At 39.8% G+C, this 15,843-nt stretch overlaps 1 protein-coding gene across 3 annotated transcripts in view; it reads right to left on the bottom strand.

Annotated features, from left to right (window-relative positions):
* Nucleotides 1-2,540: 2,540 nt before the first annotated feature.
* MYH11 (myosin heavy chain 11) overlaps nucleotides 2,541-15,843 on the bottom strand; it is a 60,710-nt gene continuing 47,407 nt past the window's right edge. For 2 of the 3 annotated variants that reach the window (XM_013176931.3, XM_013176932.3), the window contains 14 exons: nucleotides 15,627-15,833; nucleotides 14,360-14,464; nucleotides 14,107-14,259; nucleotides 13,460-13,708; nucleotides 12,985-13,197; nucleotides 12,055-12,267; nucleotides 11,172-11,333; nucleotides 10,026-10,154; nucleotides 9,404-9,492; nucleotides 9,048-9,171; nucleotides 8,681-8,889; nucleotides 8,034-8,142; nucleotides 7,262-7,434; nucleotides 2,541-3,222 (listed from right to left, as the gene is read on the bottom strand). In XM_013176931.3, the coding sequence (XP_013032385.2) occupies nucleotides 3,087-3,222; nucleotides 7,262-7,434; nucleotides 8,034-8,142; nucleotides 8,681-8,889; nucleotides 9,048-9,171; nucleotides 9,404-9,492; nucleotides 10,026-10,154; nucleotides 11,172-11,333; nucleotides 12,055-12,267; nucleotides 12,985-13,197; nucleotides 13,460-13,708; nucleotides 14,107-14,259; nucleotides 14,360-14,464; nucleotides 15,627-15,833 (2,271 nt within the window). In that variant the 3' untranslated portion in view covers nucleotides 2,541-3,086. Of the gene's footprint in view, nucleotides 3,223-6,107; nucleotides 6,140-7,261; nucleotides 7,435-8,033; nucleotides 8,143-8,680; nucleotides 8,890-9,047; nucleotides 9,172-9,403; nucleotides 9,493-10,025; nucleotides 10,155-11,171; nucleotides 11,334-12,054; nucleotides 12,268-12,984; nucleotides 13,198-13,459; nucleotides 13,709-14,106; nucleotides 14,260-14,359; nucleotides 14,465-15,626; nucleotides 15,834-15,843 lie in introns of all 3 variants that reach the window. The other variant, XM_013176933.3, reaches the window with a different exon arrangement.

The raw sequence follows: 15,843 nt of genomic DNA, 5'->3' as shown, positions 1-15,843 counted from the left end.
ACGTTTTCCTTGTTCTCATGGTTTCCTACCCTAAGGAATATAAATGTTGCCATAATTAACGATGCCTTTGGGATTTACGCAATGCCTAGAGTTGGCATTGTGCTCTAAAAACTTTGAACTCTGGTTTTAATCCATTTTAACATGATTTTTGTCCTCTCATACAGGGAGTTTACACTTTCCTTACCCATGAAGAGCTGAAGCATGTGGGCTACTTTGTTAGTTCTGCTGTCACATGGACTCTGGCGCACTGGACTATGTAGCCTGGAGGGATCACTCAAGACAAGTTGCATTTTCTGTATGATCTTGCCAGAATTGGCCTGCTTGGTGAGCAGGTTGGCTTGCATTCAAGTTGAAAGTCAGCACTGAAGTAAGGTAGAGACAAAGTCAGGGTTGTGCTAGGGCCACGAATTTGAAGTTAGTGACTACAGATATTTTAAGGTAGTATGTTATACAGATACATTTTTTTTATGTGACTACAGCTGTAATCAGACAGGGGGGTACATTTTTTATGCGACTACAACTGTAATCAGATGGGGGGGTATGCTGTTGGGAATTGTCAGAATAATTTAGTGCAGAACGGTCACCTCTGTAATGGTGCATCTGCTGGGAGTGAAACTAGTTTGGTATTGGGGGTTAACCCTGGCAGCCAGCTAAGCACCACACAGTCACATGCTTCCTTCCCCTGCCCAGCGGGGGTCGGGGGAAGAAAATTGGATAGGTGGTTTCATGGGTTGAAATAAAGACAGTTTAATAGGTAAAGGAAAAGCTGTGTGTGCAAGCAAAGTAAAATAAGGAATTCATTCAGTGCTTCCCCGTGGCAGGCATATGTTCAGCCATTTCCAGGAAAGCAAATCTTCATCATGCTTGACAATTACTTGGGAAGACACACAACTCTGAACGCATGCCCCTGCTCCCCATGCCACATTGCTCTTCTTTCCCCCCAGCTTTTATTGCTGGCTGTGATGTGAAATATGTTATAGAATATCCATTTGGTCAGTTGAGGTGCGCCCTGGCTGTGTCTTCTCCCCCCAGCCTTTTGTCCACCCTAAGCCAGCTTGATGACAGGGCAACATGGAAAACAAGAGGCCTTGACTGGCTGTAAGCACCATTCATTAACAGCTAAAACATCAGTGTTTTGTCAATACTGTTTTCATTACAAATCCAAAGCATAGTGTATCCAGCCAAAACCAGTGTATTTGGCTACAGTTGCAGCTGGATTCTCTCTGTAGTGTTACTAAATAAACGCTCTTAGGCTTCATATTTTGTCACAAACTTTGTGGAATAGGGACTAGAGCCCAAGTTTCTGAAGTGCTACGGCAGTACTCTAACCATTGGGCCAACACTTACTGTTATTCATGTGAATTTTTCAGAAGAAATCCTTTTAGAAGGTCACAATGTTCAATTACCCAGCTCTGATCTGAGTATTGGTGCTTAAGGCTGTTCTGTTTGAATTCTGACTTCCTTGGTCTCCTTGTTTGCACATGTGTAGGCTCACCAGTGTAAGAGCTGGGTATTGGACATACTTACAGAGCTGGGCTGCTTGCCTGACCATGCAATGAAAAGCTCTCAGCTGACAGCTACTAACTGCCCATCACCAGTTTGTCATTTTAGTCACTCTAAATAGTGACTTTACTCTTTTATGAGCAAGGAGAACTCTATGGGATCTACTTCTGCTGGCTAAATGGTGCCTGGTCTGAAGTTCCTGAGTTCATGGTCTCTGTGCCTTCTGGTACAAAATTCAGTTTTGGAAGGTGATCACATTAGTAGTTAAGATAGATACTTTTAGATAATCTTCTCTCCCTGTAGTCATACTGCTTAAGGTTCACCTGCAGTACAACCTAAGACATGGAGGAAGCTCTCTGTTCTCAGTTCAGAGCAATTCTACACCTAGCTTTGCTGTTCATGGTTCTCTACTGTCCCACTATGACCACAAAGCCAGCTGCTATCTGGAAGTATTAGAGCTGCATGGATCTGTGGTAGGTCCTGGTAGTTCCCAGAAGTGGGCTGCAGTCCTGTTGGAGTGCTTCAAAAATAAAAGCAACTGCGTGCTGATCCCTTTATACAGAGTAGCTTGGCTTGGATAACTGCATTCAGTGGGGGGTGCTGTGTCTAATTGTTTCCAGCCTGCTTTAGAGGTTTTGGCTGGAACTGTCCCCATGCATACAGACTTTAAGTGTTGGTGTAGCTGCCTAAACATAAGTATTTAGGGCCGTCTGCTTTCTAGCTGCTGTGCCAGAAGGGTGCAAGTCTCTTGAAGGTCCTGTCTGTCCTTAGATCCATCCTAGGGTTTCTTAGCACCGTGTCTCCATATGGTAGCCAAACCTTTCCCAAGTGCTTCATGTCATTTTTCATTCAGCTGACTGTACATATTCTTTTATTCCTTCGAAAGCAATTACTTAGATTATCAGTTTTTCATTCTGGTGACTATAGCTGACCTTTCCTAAAAGGTATATGAGTTGTAAAGATGTTCTATTGTCTCCCATTTCCTTCCAGCATGTTGTGTTGCACCCAAGTGACACCAGCACACAAGAATATTGGAGTGTTTTTTATAGACTTTTATTAGTGTGTAAGCACATCCACGGTGCATATAAAACTGTAACAGTTGACTTAATTTGAACAAATGATATTTTATTTTTCAGTAAGTGATTAAAAAGGCACTTTCACCTTGTGAATGGTGCGTCAGGGGTGTAGTAACCAGGAAAAAAAAGTTATATTGAATACTTAAGACAAAATGAAAGTTTAAGAAAAGATTAACTGACCAATGCCTTTTTTTCCCCTGCAACAGTCTTAGAAATCCTTTGTAAACTTCAGTTCACTGGGACTTAAATTGTCTGAGCTATTGGAACTTTCTTTCTGGAAGATTCTTGGTGAAATACTCTGAATTTAAAACAAAACTTTTCAAACACACTTCATGGTAAAAGTTTTGGAGTACTTTTAACATCAATCTATACATTAGAGACAAGGCAGTTGTGCTTTTTATCGTCATCAGAGGAGTGGGTGTGTGTGACCTTGACACTAAGAGTAGACTTAAACAGTGCTAAATATCATCCTCCTTCCCCTTACTGCAGTGCAATTTTTAAGCGTGTTTATTCACTGGCTTTTCCATTGAAATCTCCATCTCTTCCATCAATTTCTTCTTCACCTCCATCTGTTGCATTCTCAATTACTCTTCTGCCTCCAGATCTGCGGGGTGGGGCAAAAGATGTTGGCTCATTTCCCCTCCTGTAGTAAGAAAATAAAAAATAAAATTAGATGTTAGGTCATCTGCAATTTTCACAAATAAGTGTGGAGTTTTGTAACAGTACCTGTGGGCCTGAGTTTTTAAATGCAAAACAGCCAAGAGCTGTGGGCACCTAATAAAGCTTTCTGTTCTGTACCATCTAAGGCTAGTTTATGGACAGGTTGAGACTCCCAGTTCCTTTGAACTGTGGTGAGATTCCTGTTCTTGTGCTTAAAGCTCCACTCTAAATTGTCTCATCTGCCACAGATCTCCTACTCTTCCTTTCATTTTACTGTTTTCCCTTGTAGGGACTGCAACTGATTGTGCTTAGGAGGGATTGGAAAGTAGGTTGCTTGTCCCCGCATCAGCATGGGAGCATTGTTAATGCTTTTAGAAGATCAAGGAGACACAGAAAGTTAATACCGAATTTCTGACCTGCAGTCTGAATAAACTCAACAGGTGCTGAAAGCCAGGGACTGGAGTGCTGTGGATGACGAGGCATTTTTGAGCCCACAGTCCCTCTCTGCAAAGGCTGTGTTGCTTAGAGCACCACAGGTGCTGTGACATGTGTGGCATCCTAGGCTGGGAGTAACTCCAACCTTTTCCACAATGGGGAGAGGAAGCCATCAGTGTGTTTTCAAACTGTCTTAACTCACATGCTGACACTCAGCAGAGTGTCTTACAGAAGAGCTTGAAGAAAATGCTTTTTCTCCTCCTACCCCCTCTTCCTTTCCCTTCCCTCCCCTCCCCATATATTTCGTAGACACAGCCCAAGCTAGGAACACTTTGGTCCTCAAGGTTAATTTTCTGGGAGGTGTGAGCAAGTGAGCCAGAAGATAAGTTTGTCTCTTCTTGGCCTCCATTGCTATTGTGTTACAAAACAGTGGAGTTTTGTAACATGGCCTCTCACTTGCTCCTCATTAAGCAAACCTTTGTAAAGGCTTGAGACCACAGACATAAGCGAAAAATATTTTCATGATCACTGAATGTTTGGCCAAAATTACTAATTTGGAGTTAAAATACATCCAACTCTGCGCTTTTGGGTACAGCAATCATGCAGAAATATTTAAAGGCTTGTCTTGTCCTTGCAAAAGACTAAGCCACTGTCGTCCTTTCTGAAGCAGCTATTCAAGCCCAAAATTCACTGTTTCACCCTAGGGAAGTAGGTAAGAGCATTGTCTGGACTAAGTTATTTCAGAGGTACAAACCTGTATTTCCAGGGTGGAACTCCTTGAGACATGGAGTCTGTTGCTTTTTTTTTTTTTTTTTTTGGTGTGTATGTGTTTAGTCTATTCTACCATTTAAGGTAGACTAATTGTGATGTGAACAAGCAACTAGCTGAAAATAGCGCTTCATTTAAGTTCTGCTCTTAGATCTAGTTCTGGTGCCAATGGCATGTATTGAACACAAGGGTAATTAATTTCTACTCTGTCATGGCTGACAGAGTAAAACAGCAGAATACTTTATGATGCCAAGTATTTGTCACTACATTTTAGTTCGGTCAGTAAATGTGTTAGTTCTTGTCAATGAAGGTCTCAGTCTTCACGAGGAAGATCTCTCTACCCTTCTTGGACTCTTGCTATCTGAACTTAATTATGAATCATTTGTCAAATGACATTTCTATGCTGTGATAGTTCACTGAAGTGCTATAAAAGAACATGGGACTGGTAGAGAGTAACAGGAAGTCTACCCACTTCTTGTAGTAAATTTTGGCTACAGAAAAGTGAACACCCTTCAAACTGGTATTGGACTTGTTTATAGATACTTTTTGTTTAAATCTGTTAATCTAAAACAGGTTCATGGCTTTGATAATGTTCTTGTGGTCATTTGCATCAATGCCTTTAGAGTAATGTGTACAGCTGAGGCAAGCCCTAAGCATTAGTGTTTTGCTTAGCATCTATTTCATCTACCTTTGAAAAGTGCTAATGGAGTGGTGCTTGAATAACAGCCTGATTGGGAAGATCAGCCTGACTAAAAGGCACATGCAAGGACAAGACATCTTCTTTAAATATTTGTGTATTCACAGCGAAATCCAGCATGTATAAAATAAGAGATATACAAATATTACAAGGCAGTAGCTCTTCAATTTTTGCAACAGCGGGTGTTACTCCTATCTCTAGAGAACGTGATAAAGTATAACATAATGCTGTGCTATGTTACAGTGTTCATATGAATTTTGATGTCTGTGCTTTACATTTCAGTAATAGTAGACAAGCAACATACAGTAGACAAGCAAGTAATGGCTGCAAAACAGCTCTAAAAGCCTTAGTAATAGCTATTTGTAAGCAACACAGGCACAGAATGCTACATAACGAATGGCACAATTTCGTCTTCTCTCTGTGATTGGATGCCACCAACGTGTAATAAATCACATGCAAATAAGACCTTTGCAAATCTCGTGTGAATTAGATAGGGTCTTACCTTAGAATCAACATTACAATATGCATAAGAAATACTGTGAAACACTTAACATGCTGTGATGGTTCATATTCATTAGTGCTTTTAATCATTTTTACTAATTAACGGTGTATTTGATTTGCAGATTTTCTTTTTTTGGGGCTGTAAATAGGTGCAAAAAAGACAATTTTCATGCAGAAAATGTCAGAGTACTTTATTAAGTACTCTGTTGGTAGAGTTTGTAAGAGGTGAGAATGCAACATTGGTAAGTCTACAACAGTACATAACCTACTTGTAAGAAAGATGTATCACTGATGAACAGCTGATGGTAGCTAGCTTATTGTAATATTTGTCTCTTTTGAAAAAAATTATTAATGCCAAGATATCCAAGCCTTCACAGTTTGCAGAAACCTCACATAATTTTTACTTGGGCCAAAGAAAATGGAAATTTGTGCAACACAAGCTAGCTGCAAAGTTGAAGGCATGGTACCTGCTTAGTCATGCGAAGGTTCCTGTGTCCCTCTGAAACAGAGATAAAGAGTCCCGGGCAGTTATACTAAGCACATGGTCATGATCAGAGGTAGGTAGATTACTTTTAAATAATTAAACAAAGTACATTACAGCCAATGACATTACATTCGGATCAAACAAAGATCAACTGTGCTATTCTATGTAAATATGATTTTCTGTGTAAAAGGGACTGGATGCAGCCACTCCTTTGTTAAGCAGCCAGGAGCATGCACCACCCAAGATGGTGCTAATGGAAAAGGCCACCACATCCCTAATTCTTCACTTTGAAGTAAGTATTCACATCTGAAGGTTCATGCGTGTTACTGGCAAACCTGAACAACAGCTTCAAGAACACATCTAGGCAGGTGCTTTAGTTTCATCTGAAATACCTTTGGTTTTAGGTAGAAAACAAAATTTCACAGCATGATGATGCAGATTCAGCAACTTCCTATAATTTAAGTCATCCTGTATTTCAGTGACTTGGAGCTTTCAGACCCAACAAGTGCAGGAAAACTCAGGTATGTAGCGGGCTGATCACAGCTTTATCTTTTTCCCAGTTAGTTTTAATAAGAAAATACAGAGGGACATTTTGATCTTTCCTTGGTCTAATGACAATGAATAAGGAAAGGTGAAGTCCAGAGACTTTTGGATAAGAGTCACATAATGTGCTTTGCCTTTTGCTGCCCATGGAGTTGTGCAAGACTGATTACAGTCATTGTGTGTGAGTTGTGCAGGTATGAGAGTGAAAAGCACGAGCATTTCTAACTGTACTTGTAACTGTAGGAATAAATATATACAGCAATAAGGATGTCTTCAAAAGCAACCAAGCCTAATTCTATTCCTATTTAAGCCAACAGGAGTTTAAATTAGAAAAAGAGGTAAGTCTGTGCCATGTTATCACAGTTGTTCATCTCACAGCTGAAATCCTGAGACTGCTGCAGTCTACAAAATGCGTTTCACCTTCTGATTTTGGCCTTTCGTTGCATCTGCCAAGCTAATACAAGGAGTAATTTTGCAGCATAATCACTGTCTGTTTGTTACTCAAGTAGATATTTTTTCTACTTCTCTAATTTAGTTCTAAATTTCAAGATTGTAACTGTATAGGAACAGCTATTCCAAACAAAGGCACTCTACCTTAGCTTGCTCTTCAGTGCTGCAACCTCCCGGCCCAGGGCTTCATTACTCTCAGTAGCTTCATCCAGCTCTCTCTGCAGCTTCCTGCGGTTTGCGTTGATACGCTGAGACTCTTCCTCAGCCTCCTCCAGCTGCCTTTTCAGTTGCTTGAGTCGTAGGTTGCCCTTCTCGGCCTACGTGAAAAATTTAGAATAATTCTTTAAGTCAAAAGAGATCTGATAGCTTTAGATTCCTCATTTTAATTCCATATTTTACAGAAATAATGACCTGAATTCAGTTTTACAGAAACATGACCTGACCTGAATCAAAGGTGAAAGCTTAAAATCTAAAAATGTAAAAATAACTTTACTTTGTGGGAGTTAATTTTGCTAATAGACTGTATTTGCAAACTACTTGTTTCTTTTACTGCACAGTCCTACCTCTGCATTTCTGGTTTTCATGTTGGTGAGTTTTATGTGAAGTTAAACTTTTCAGTGTGGGACAAAATTCGATCATGGTCTCCATTTGTGTACCAAAAGGGATGTTGTGCAGAGTCCTATGTATCACTGCGTGTAGTCAGACTGTTGCAGCTGGTTGATGGGCAAGGACTAGTGCTTTGGCACTTGTCTCAGCATGAAAGAGGAATCAGATTGTCAAGTCATTTAGCAAAGTGCTGTATAGCTTCCCCAGCACAGAATATTCTTCAAGGTGGAACGTGGAATATTCTTTTCTTAGGGTAAAACCTGAAAATCCCTGTGCCCCAGGCTAAGACCCTTATGACACTTTCTGATACCTGATCTTTGTACTGCTCTGCTTGCTTTCTCTCGTCCTCCACCTGCAGCAGTGCATCCTTGAGCTTCTTGTCCTTCTGGCGCAACGTCTTGGCTGCAGTCTGCTTCTCTCTGCGAATGACAACGCAACATTTGATGGTGTAGAAGTTCTGTAGTTCTCACCTGCCTCGGGAATGTGGCACCAAGGAACAGTGTGTTAAATGCCTTACGGAATTTCATAGATGAATTCTAAGCAAAACTTAAAGGTTGTGTTCTTCTGTTCAAATCAAATATGCGTCTTCGCTACATGCTAAGGTGTTCCAGGGATATGGAGATGTGCTCAAGCATGAGTTGATTTCCTCAAGAAATAGTCCTACAAATGGCACAGTATATAACAGAGAATCTGGCAGGGGCATACAGCAAGGCAGGGGAACAGATCCTTGCCTTCGATACCAGTAGAACTTCTCAGCAATGAAATGGTTCTTACTCAGAATCTGGAATAACTCCAATTAATGGCCATGTCTCTAAGAAATGTTAAGTGGGTGAGAGACTTTACCAAATATTAATGGCACTGAGAGCCCAATGATATAAATCCTATATGCTTTTGTTTAATTTGACTGATTAACTGAAACAATAAATGGATAGCTGTACCATCTGGAATTCCACATACCTGGCTTCCTGTTCCAACTGCTCTTCAAGAGAAGCAATTTTGGCCTCCAGAGCAGCAATTGTGCTTTTGAATTTGGACTTCACAGCTCCCTCCATCTCTTGCAGTTTACTCTTTAGCTCTTTGTTCTGCCTCTCCAGTTGCTGCCTGGCATTTTCATTCTTCTGTGCAGTTGAACGCTCTGTTGCCAGCTCATTGTTCAGCTGTTCTGCCTGAAAGGGTGAAAATGGATGCTGTCAAAAATGTTGCGTACTTTCAGGGAAATGACAGGTGGTGATTCATGGTGGCAGTTCTCCAAATATTTACTCAGAACCACAAATAGCTTTCGCTGGAATGCAAACAGGAACACACGTGCTGAAATGAACTCTACCTGCTGTACTGCTTTCCTCATGCGATCACCCATTGCCTCTATGTTGCTGTGCTCCTCTTCTAGCTCTTCCTCCAGTTGGGCAATTCTTGCCTCTAGGCGCCGTTTCTCATCCTGAAGGCTTGTCCTGTAAGTTAAATTTAAGAAGTGTGTTGTTATGGCTCTGATGAGTTGAACATGCCTGAAACTATTAGGAACTGCCTATAATTCACAAGGAAAAGAAAAACAGATCATGAAACTGGTCAGACATGCATGTTGTGTTGTCAAGCCTGGATGGCTTTTGGGACAGGCCAACCTGGTAGCCGGGCAATGTTCAGCAGCATGTTTATAGCTTTGTGAGGCATCCAGTCTATTCCTACCTTCCAGAAGAAGCACTTGCAAGTTCCTCTGCCATCTCTTCTTTCTCCAGATCTGCTTGTTTGCGAGCTCTCTCTGCAGCAGCCAGGTCCTAGGAGTAAAGGAAAAGGAAGCATAATAAAGTAATGAGCAAATGTTCAGTTAGACAACCATGAACTTTCTGAAACTAGTGTATGCTGGGCTGTCCAGTTAATGGAATAAATTTTTATATCATAAATCCTAGCGAAGTATGACAAAATACACTTTCCTCAGACTGTCAGCCTGCTTTCTATTCATTTTAGACTAAAAGATTTCCATTTAATATATACAGGAATAATTAATTCATTCAGGAATTTATAGATATTGAAAACAATTTGTGTTGGATCATACAGATAATTTTCCTTTAGATCTGGTGAACTGTGCTTTCTTCCAAGGTGTTTTTTTCAGTTTAATCTGGTTATGCTCAGATGCATATTTTACAACTTTATTGGAGTGCATGGAACACATGTAACTTGTAACAAGTTCTGCTTATAGCTTTCCATCTCTAGCTATTATAGCCCATATATTGTTTCACTGCGGTTCTATTTTGCTACTGAACATCCTGTGTACTCTGCTTTATATTGCTTTAGAAGTTTTCTACTTTACCTCTTGAAGCTGGATGAGTTCTGCTTCCAGGCTCTTTGCTTTCTTCTCATTTTCTCTGGCTGTAGCAAATATTTCTTCTCTGGCAGCCCGTGCATCATCCAGCTCTCGTTGGTAGTCCTTCATCTGAGCCTTTTTGAAAAGAACAACAGATTTATTTTTGTCTGGCTTTATTACAAGTTCAGTAGAAAGAAATTTGGACAGAATAGAAGACACACATTTACGTAGTCATAATGCCTGATTAAATGATATTTTCTGGAGAGATCAGCTAGCACATGTTGGAAGGGTCTGAAATGCTATTCCAAGAAGAGTGATGCTTCTGCTTGCACACTGTGACTTTTGTAATGCCTATTGTCCTCATTTCCCCTGAATATTTGAGTACGTGTGTGATCTTAATCTTTGCAAATACATGGCTTTCATTGTTTAGTTGTCAGCATATTACAGAACAGTAGATATGGAGACGTACAGTATAAATATGAAGATACTAATTCAGAAATGGCATGATTTCTGAAGATTCTTTTGTGCTTTTGACGGACTCAGAACCACGATTGAAGTCTTATGGTAGTCTTTATCCTGTGGCCCTTTCTCTACATTGGAATCTATATTTTTCTTCAAATGAGTAAGTTAATAGCAGATGGGTGTTGGGCGGAGAATGTCGGAAGCTCTCTGCAATGATGACATTTAAGGTTTTCATGGTTTGCCTTGTAAAGTTTTCTTTTATCATTCATATTGAACATTACAGTACAGATACTTGGTTCTGGTAGGTTAGTTAAAAGTCCCTCTCTAACCTATCACCTGTAACAAGTATCATGTTCACAGATGTCACCAAACTTTCATATTCATAGAATATCCCGAGTTGGAAGGGACCCATAAGGATCATAAAGTCCAACTCCTGGCACTGCACAGGTCTACCCAAAAGTTTAGACCATGTGACTAAGTGCACAGTCCAATCGCTTCTTAAATTCAGACAGGCTTGGTGCAGTGACTACACTGGGGAGCCTGTTCCAGTGTGCAACCACCCTCTCGGTGAAGAACCTCTTCCTGATGTCCAGCCTAAACTTCCCCTGCCTCAGCTTAACACCGTGTCATACTGTGTCAGTACAAAAGACAGCAGCAGAAAAAAAGACTGTATTTGTGGGTTGTACATACTTGTAGTTTGCGAAGTTGTTTGATGGCTTCTTCCCGTGCTTTGTTAGCAGAATCAGCTTGGCTTTCTAGATCTTTGACATCAATCTCCAACTTCTTTTTGGCTGCAGCTGCCAGGGCACGTTGCTTCCGCTCATCTTCCAGTTCCGTTTCATATTCATGGAGCTGATCATTAAAGAAGATAAGATTAGAAGTCCTCGAGAACTTTTAAACACTCTGTATAATTCTGGGTAATCTATACAGTCCTCTATAGCACTGTTAATTGTGGTATCACTAGCCGTTAAAATATTTACATTTTGTTCAAAAATTGAAGGCTCTCCAAAGGAGTCAGCAATGTAGGTTCTGCACTTGTGGAAATCTGACAACTACAGTATTTGTCCTTGCTGTCACAACACTACTGTGCATACTAGTATATATCTACAGTCTATATATCTATATATCTACTAGTATATATCTACATAATAGGCTCTGTCCTGTCTGTGTTCATTTCCAGTGCTTTTGTATCCATTCAGCGTACCTTGGGAAGGCAAATAGATATATTAGTTGGTGTCTTTTTTCACTTGCACTGAGAACACAGGGAAAATTCTCCTTACTGTGCTAGAAATAATTCATATGTTTTATACTATATTGATTGTAGTGTTGAATTGCTACATCTGTTTTCTGTTGGAAACTGTACACCTGCTACTGAAACAGGAAAAATGTAATACTGTTATGCAATTTTGTGCTTTTTTAGTGCAATAGCCAACATATATTTTTTATTTGCCAAGCACGAGGAAACACAATGTTTCCTTATTATTACAGTAAAGTGCTTTAGTAATGGCACAAGGCTGGGGACTTTCAACTGTTTTGTTGAGATATTTACAAATGCAATAACAAAGAATGATACCTGTTTAAGGAGTTGTCTTCTCTTCTCCTCATTCTGCTCATCTCTGGCCTGTAGATCTCTTTCAAACTGGCTTTTCATGGCTTGCATGTTAACTTCCAACCTGAGTTTGGCATCTTCAGCAGCCTGTAACTCATCCTCTAGCTCTTCTAATTGTGTCTTCATCTCTTCTACTTGCTGTTCAAGGGTCCGTTTAGACTTCTCCAATTCATGGACCTTTCAAGCAATGAGAAATTAATAGATTTGTTATAAGAAATAAAAATAATTCCACTTAAACACAGCTTATTTGCATTATAGGCCATTTGAAAACATCAGCTACGGACAATGAATAAGTTGCAGTGTAAGTAGTAAACCAGCATTTTCTGTACACTTGAAAATTTGTCTTAATTAAACTGGGAGACCCTGAAACTCAAACTTTCATTTTTAATCAGTCAAGTATCATCACTGAGTTTAGCCAGTATTAAAAGTGATATTGTCATACTGTACAAAATATATATACAAACATACATACAAAAGTAATACTGTAGTAAAAGAAATGATTGGCAATGTATCAGTGGAAATTTGCTGCAGCTGTACAAGTACATGTTAGGCTAGTGGCAAACTCAAATATAATTATAAAATGAGATTGCAGAGTTTACAGCTTTAAAGTTGCTTAATAAATAAATGATTTAGAATCCCCTTTTCCAGTCTTAGAAATCAATAAGAATCTTCAAACTTGAAGCTGTATTAAGAATAAAAGTAGCTTACAGGTACTTTGACGAGTCTCTTGAAGGTTTGGGTGCAAATAGAATAAACTTTGAATTCTGCATGAAATACCTGATCTTATTGAAAGGATTTGTTTGCTACAGAGAACTCCCTGCACAGAAAACAACCATCTGTTTGTTAGCTGCTGTTGTAAGTTACCGCGGATATCATTCTGAGCCCAAAACTTACATTCTTGCCGACATCATCTTTGGAGCTAACAAGATCTTCCATTTCAGCTTTCAACATTTTGTTTGTTCTCTCCAGTTCTTCTTTGGCTTCCAAAGCCTCTTCAAGTGCCCGCGCCAATGACAGAGCCTTTGTTTCCTTTTCTCTTGCTTCAGCTTCTGCTCTGTCCCTTTCATCTGCATATTTTGAAGAGATGTTTTTCTCTTCAGCCAGCATCTATAAAAAGGAATTCATCAGTAGGATGTATTTTCTATTGCAACTGTCTTATCAGTTGTTAATGACAGAGAGAAACCTGTATTTTGATTAATGTATATAAATACTAATTAACCACTATATGGTATGTTTAGTTCAATCCTACTTTATTTTTTGACCCTGATCTTTCAGATCAGGGTCAAAAGATTTTTGATCTTTCTCTATGCCCTCTGAGTCCTAGAAAAGTTAGGTGATAACATAGCAAGGGAGAATTTTAAATCCACACCTGATCAAACTTCTTCTGCTTCTTCTCGAGGTTGGAGACCAGCTGACGTTGGTTATCTAAGTCCACCACCAGGTCATCCAGCTCCTGCTGGAGTCTGTTCTTGGTTTTTTCCAGTTTGTCATAAGAAGCAGCCTTTTCCTCAAACTGTTGCGTGAGACTTTCAATTTCTCGCTGAAGTTTCTTTTTACCTTCTTCCATAGTTTCTACTGTGGCGGAAAATTCCTGTAGCTTCTTCTTAGAGTCGGAGAGCTGAAATTTGAATTTAGAGAACAAATCTTTATAGCAAGTGACAAAAAAGCTTGGCAGAACAGGTGACTAAGAGACAACCAAGATCAAGAAATCTGTAATTTGACCCATGTGAGGCTAGTTACAGTTACCCATTACCCATCCTTTATAAAATGAGGCAGACTACAGGCCTAGTATGCACATACAGGCCTAGTGTGCAAGACTCTCCTGGGACCTGTGTTGCATATATACCTAGAGGAAGAGTGCTGGCTCCATTGTAGAGCCTCACTGATGCCATCTGGGCTATCAGCACTATTTCACTGAAGGTCCATATGCTTTATCAGGATAGTTCTACAAACCTGAAACCTGTGGAATTACAAAACTCAGTGAGGGAGCTAGTGATTTAGCTATAGCACTGATACCTGTATCGTAAGTGTTGAAATATGTCTCTCCAGATTTTGTTTTGCTTCTACTTCTTCATCCAACTGCTCCTGCAAGCTGTTCCTTTCATCTTCCAACTGACGAAGCTTGGTAGACACATTTAGCTTCTGCCGTGTTTCTTCCTGAAGCAGCTCCTATAGTTACCGCATCAACCAACAAGTTGGTCATTAGTTTAGGTCATTTATAGTGTATTTATAATTACTGTAGGTGAGCTGTTACTGGATATAGGTTTACCTGTGTGTCTTGTAGCTGAGATCCTAAGGTTGCAACATCTTTGGTCAATTTGATTGTCTTGCTTTCTGCTTCATTGAGCAAACCGGTAACATTTTCAACCTCAATCTATGAGAAACCAAAGTGACAACGCTCAGTTATTTTGCACAACTTCAACATATTCCTTTAACTTCAGTTTGCTCTAGATTGAACACTTAACGTTTGAATGGGTTCTGAATCTGCTTTTATGCTTCTTAGGTCACCTCAAGCACTAAAGGTGTTTCTAGCTCAACTGGAATTCGTAGGACAGCCATAAACTTTGCCACAATTTTTCTGGACAGTATATGGGATTTAAGTCCCATAGAAGTAAATCCTACATACAAAATCTGCCATGTCTGAACGTCATCTTTGTGACCTGTGTATTAAGACCCCAAGTTGTAATGCTGTTTTTGTCTAGAGTTTACCTTAGTATCGTATTACCACCAAATATCATAGCCTGTTCCTAATCATAAGGCAATACTAATATATCGTATATACTACAACAACAGGCAGTATTTTCAGGAATTCAGTTGTGGGAAATATTGTTGTTTAGGTGAATGACACAGATGCTGAAAATACAACTCCCATTTTTCATTTACTTTCCAGTGACTTGCTAAGATGAATGGGGAGTTTCCTGTATTTTACTTTCTCTTCTCAAGTTTGAGAGAAGCTGATGCTTATATTTTCTTCATTATCCATTAACTTAAAATAAACAAGAAAAGCTTACTGCTTCTCTGAAAAAAGTTGTAACAACATGCTTGATCAGTATTGCTAGGCACTGCAAATCTACCAAAGAGTCATCTTAAGTTATCTTTAGTTAATTCCTTATTAGAAATTAAATCGTAAATAAGTAAGCCTTCTCCTTTCGCTGTCATTTTTCTGAGTACATCTTATGAGGTTAATAGTTGTTTAATCCATTTCCAGAAGCCACATTCCTATTGGTGTTCCCCACCACCCTACAACAAATGAACAGAAAGAATCTTTTAAAAACATGCAGTGCTGTCACTGAAACAGTGGTGGCATTACAGATGTGTACAGGGAGACCACGAGACTAAGAGCTGTCACTTCCATGAAACAGTGTTTTAATTGTTCAACAGCGTGATGACTGAGGTAGGAGCCCCACAGATGACAAGGAGCATTCCAGCTGAAGTCAATAGGGCCAGGATTCCTCCAGATGTACTCTAAAAGAACTCGGCCTAACTGGTCTACTCAAGTCCAAGGTGTCACAGTGAAAGGTCAGACTCCCCCTTACCTGTAGTTTATGAACTCTTTCATTGAGTTCTGTCCGAACACGCTCTCCGTCAGTGTACTTGGACTGTAACTCTTGCAGTTGTACTTCCAGCTTCTTCTTTTTGTGCTCCACATCTTGTTTGGCCTGACTCAGGCTCCTGACTTCATTAGCCAGCTCAGAATTTTCTTTCTCCAGTGTCTGTTTGGTCTTATCCAAGTTTGCTTTAGCCTAAAAGCAT

This window comes from Anser cygnoides, chromosome 15 (assembly GCF_040182565.1).
Source record: "Anser cygnoides isolate HZ-2024a breed goose chromosome 15, Taihu_goose_T2T_genome, whole genome shotgun sequence".
Taxonomy (NCBI): Eukaryota; Metazoa; Chordata; class Aves; order Anseriformes; family Anatidae; genus Anser; species Anser cygnoides.
This window is presented reverse-complemented; position numbering and strand designations above follow the sequence as displayed.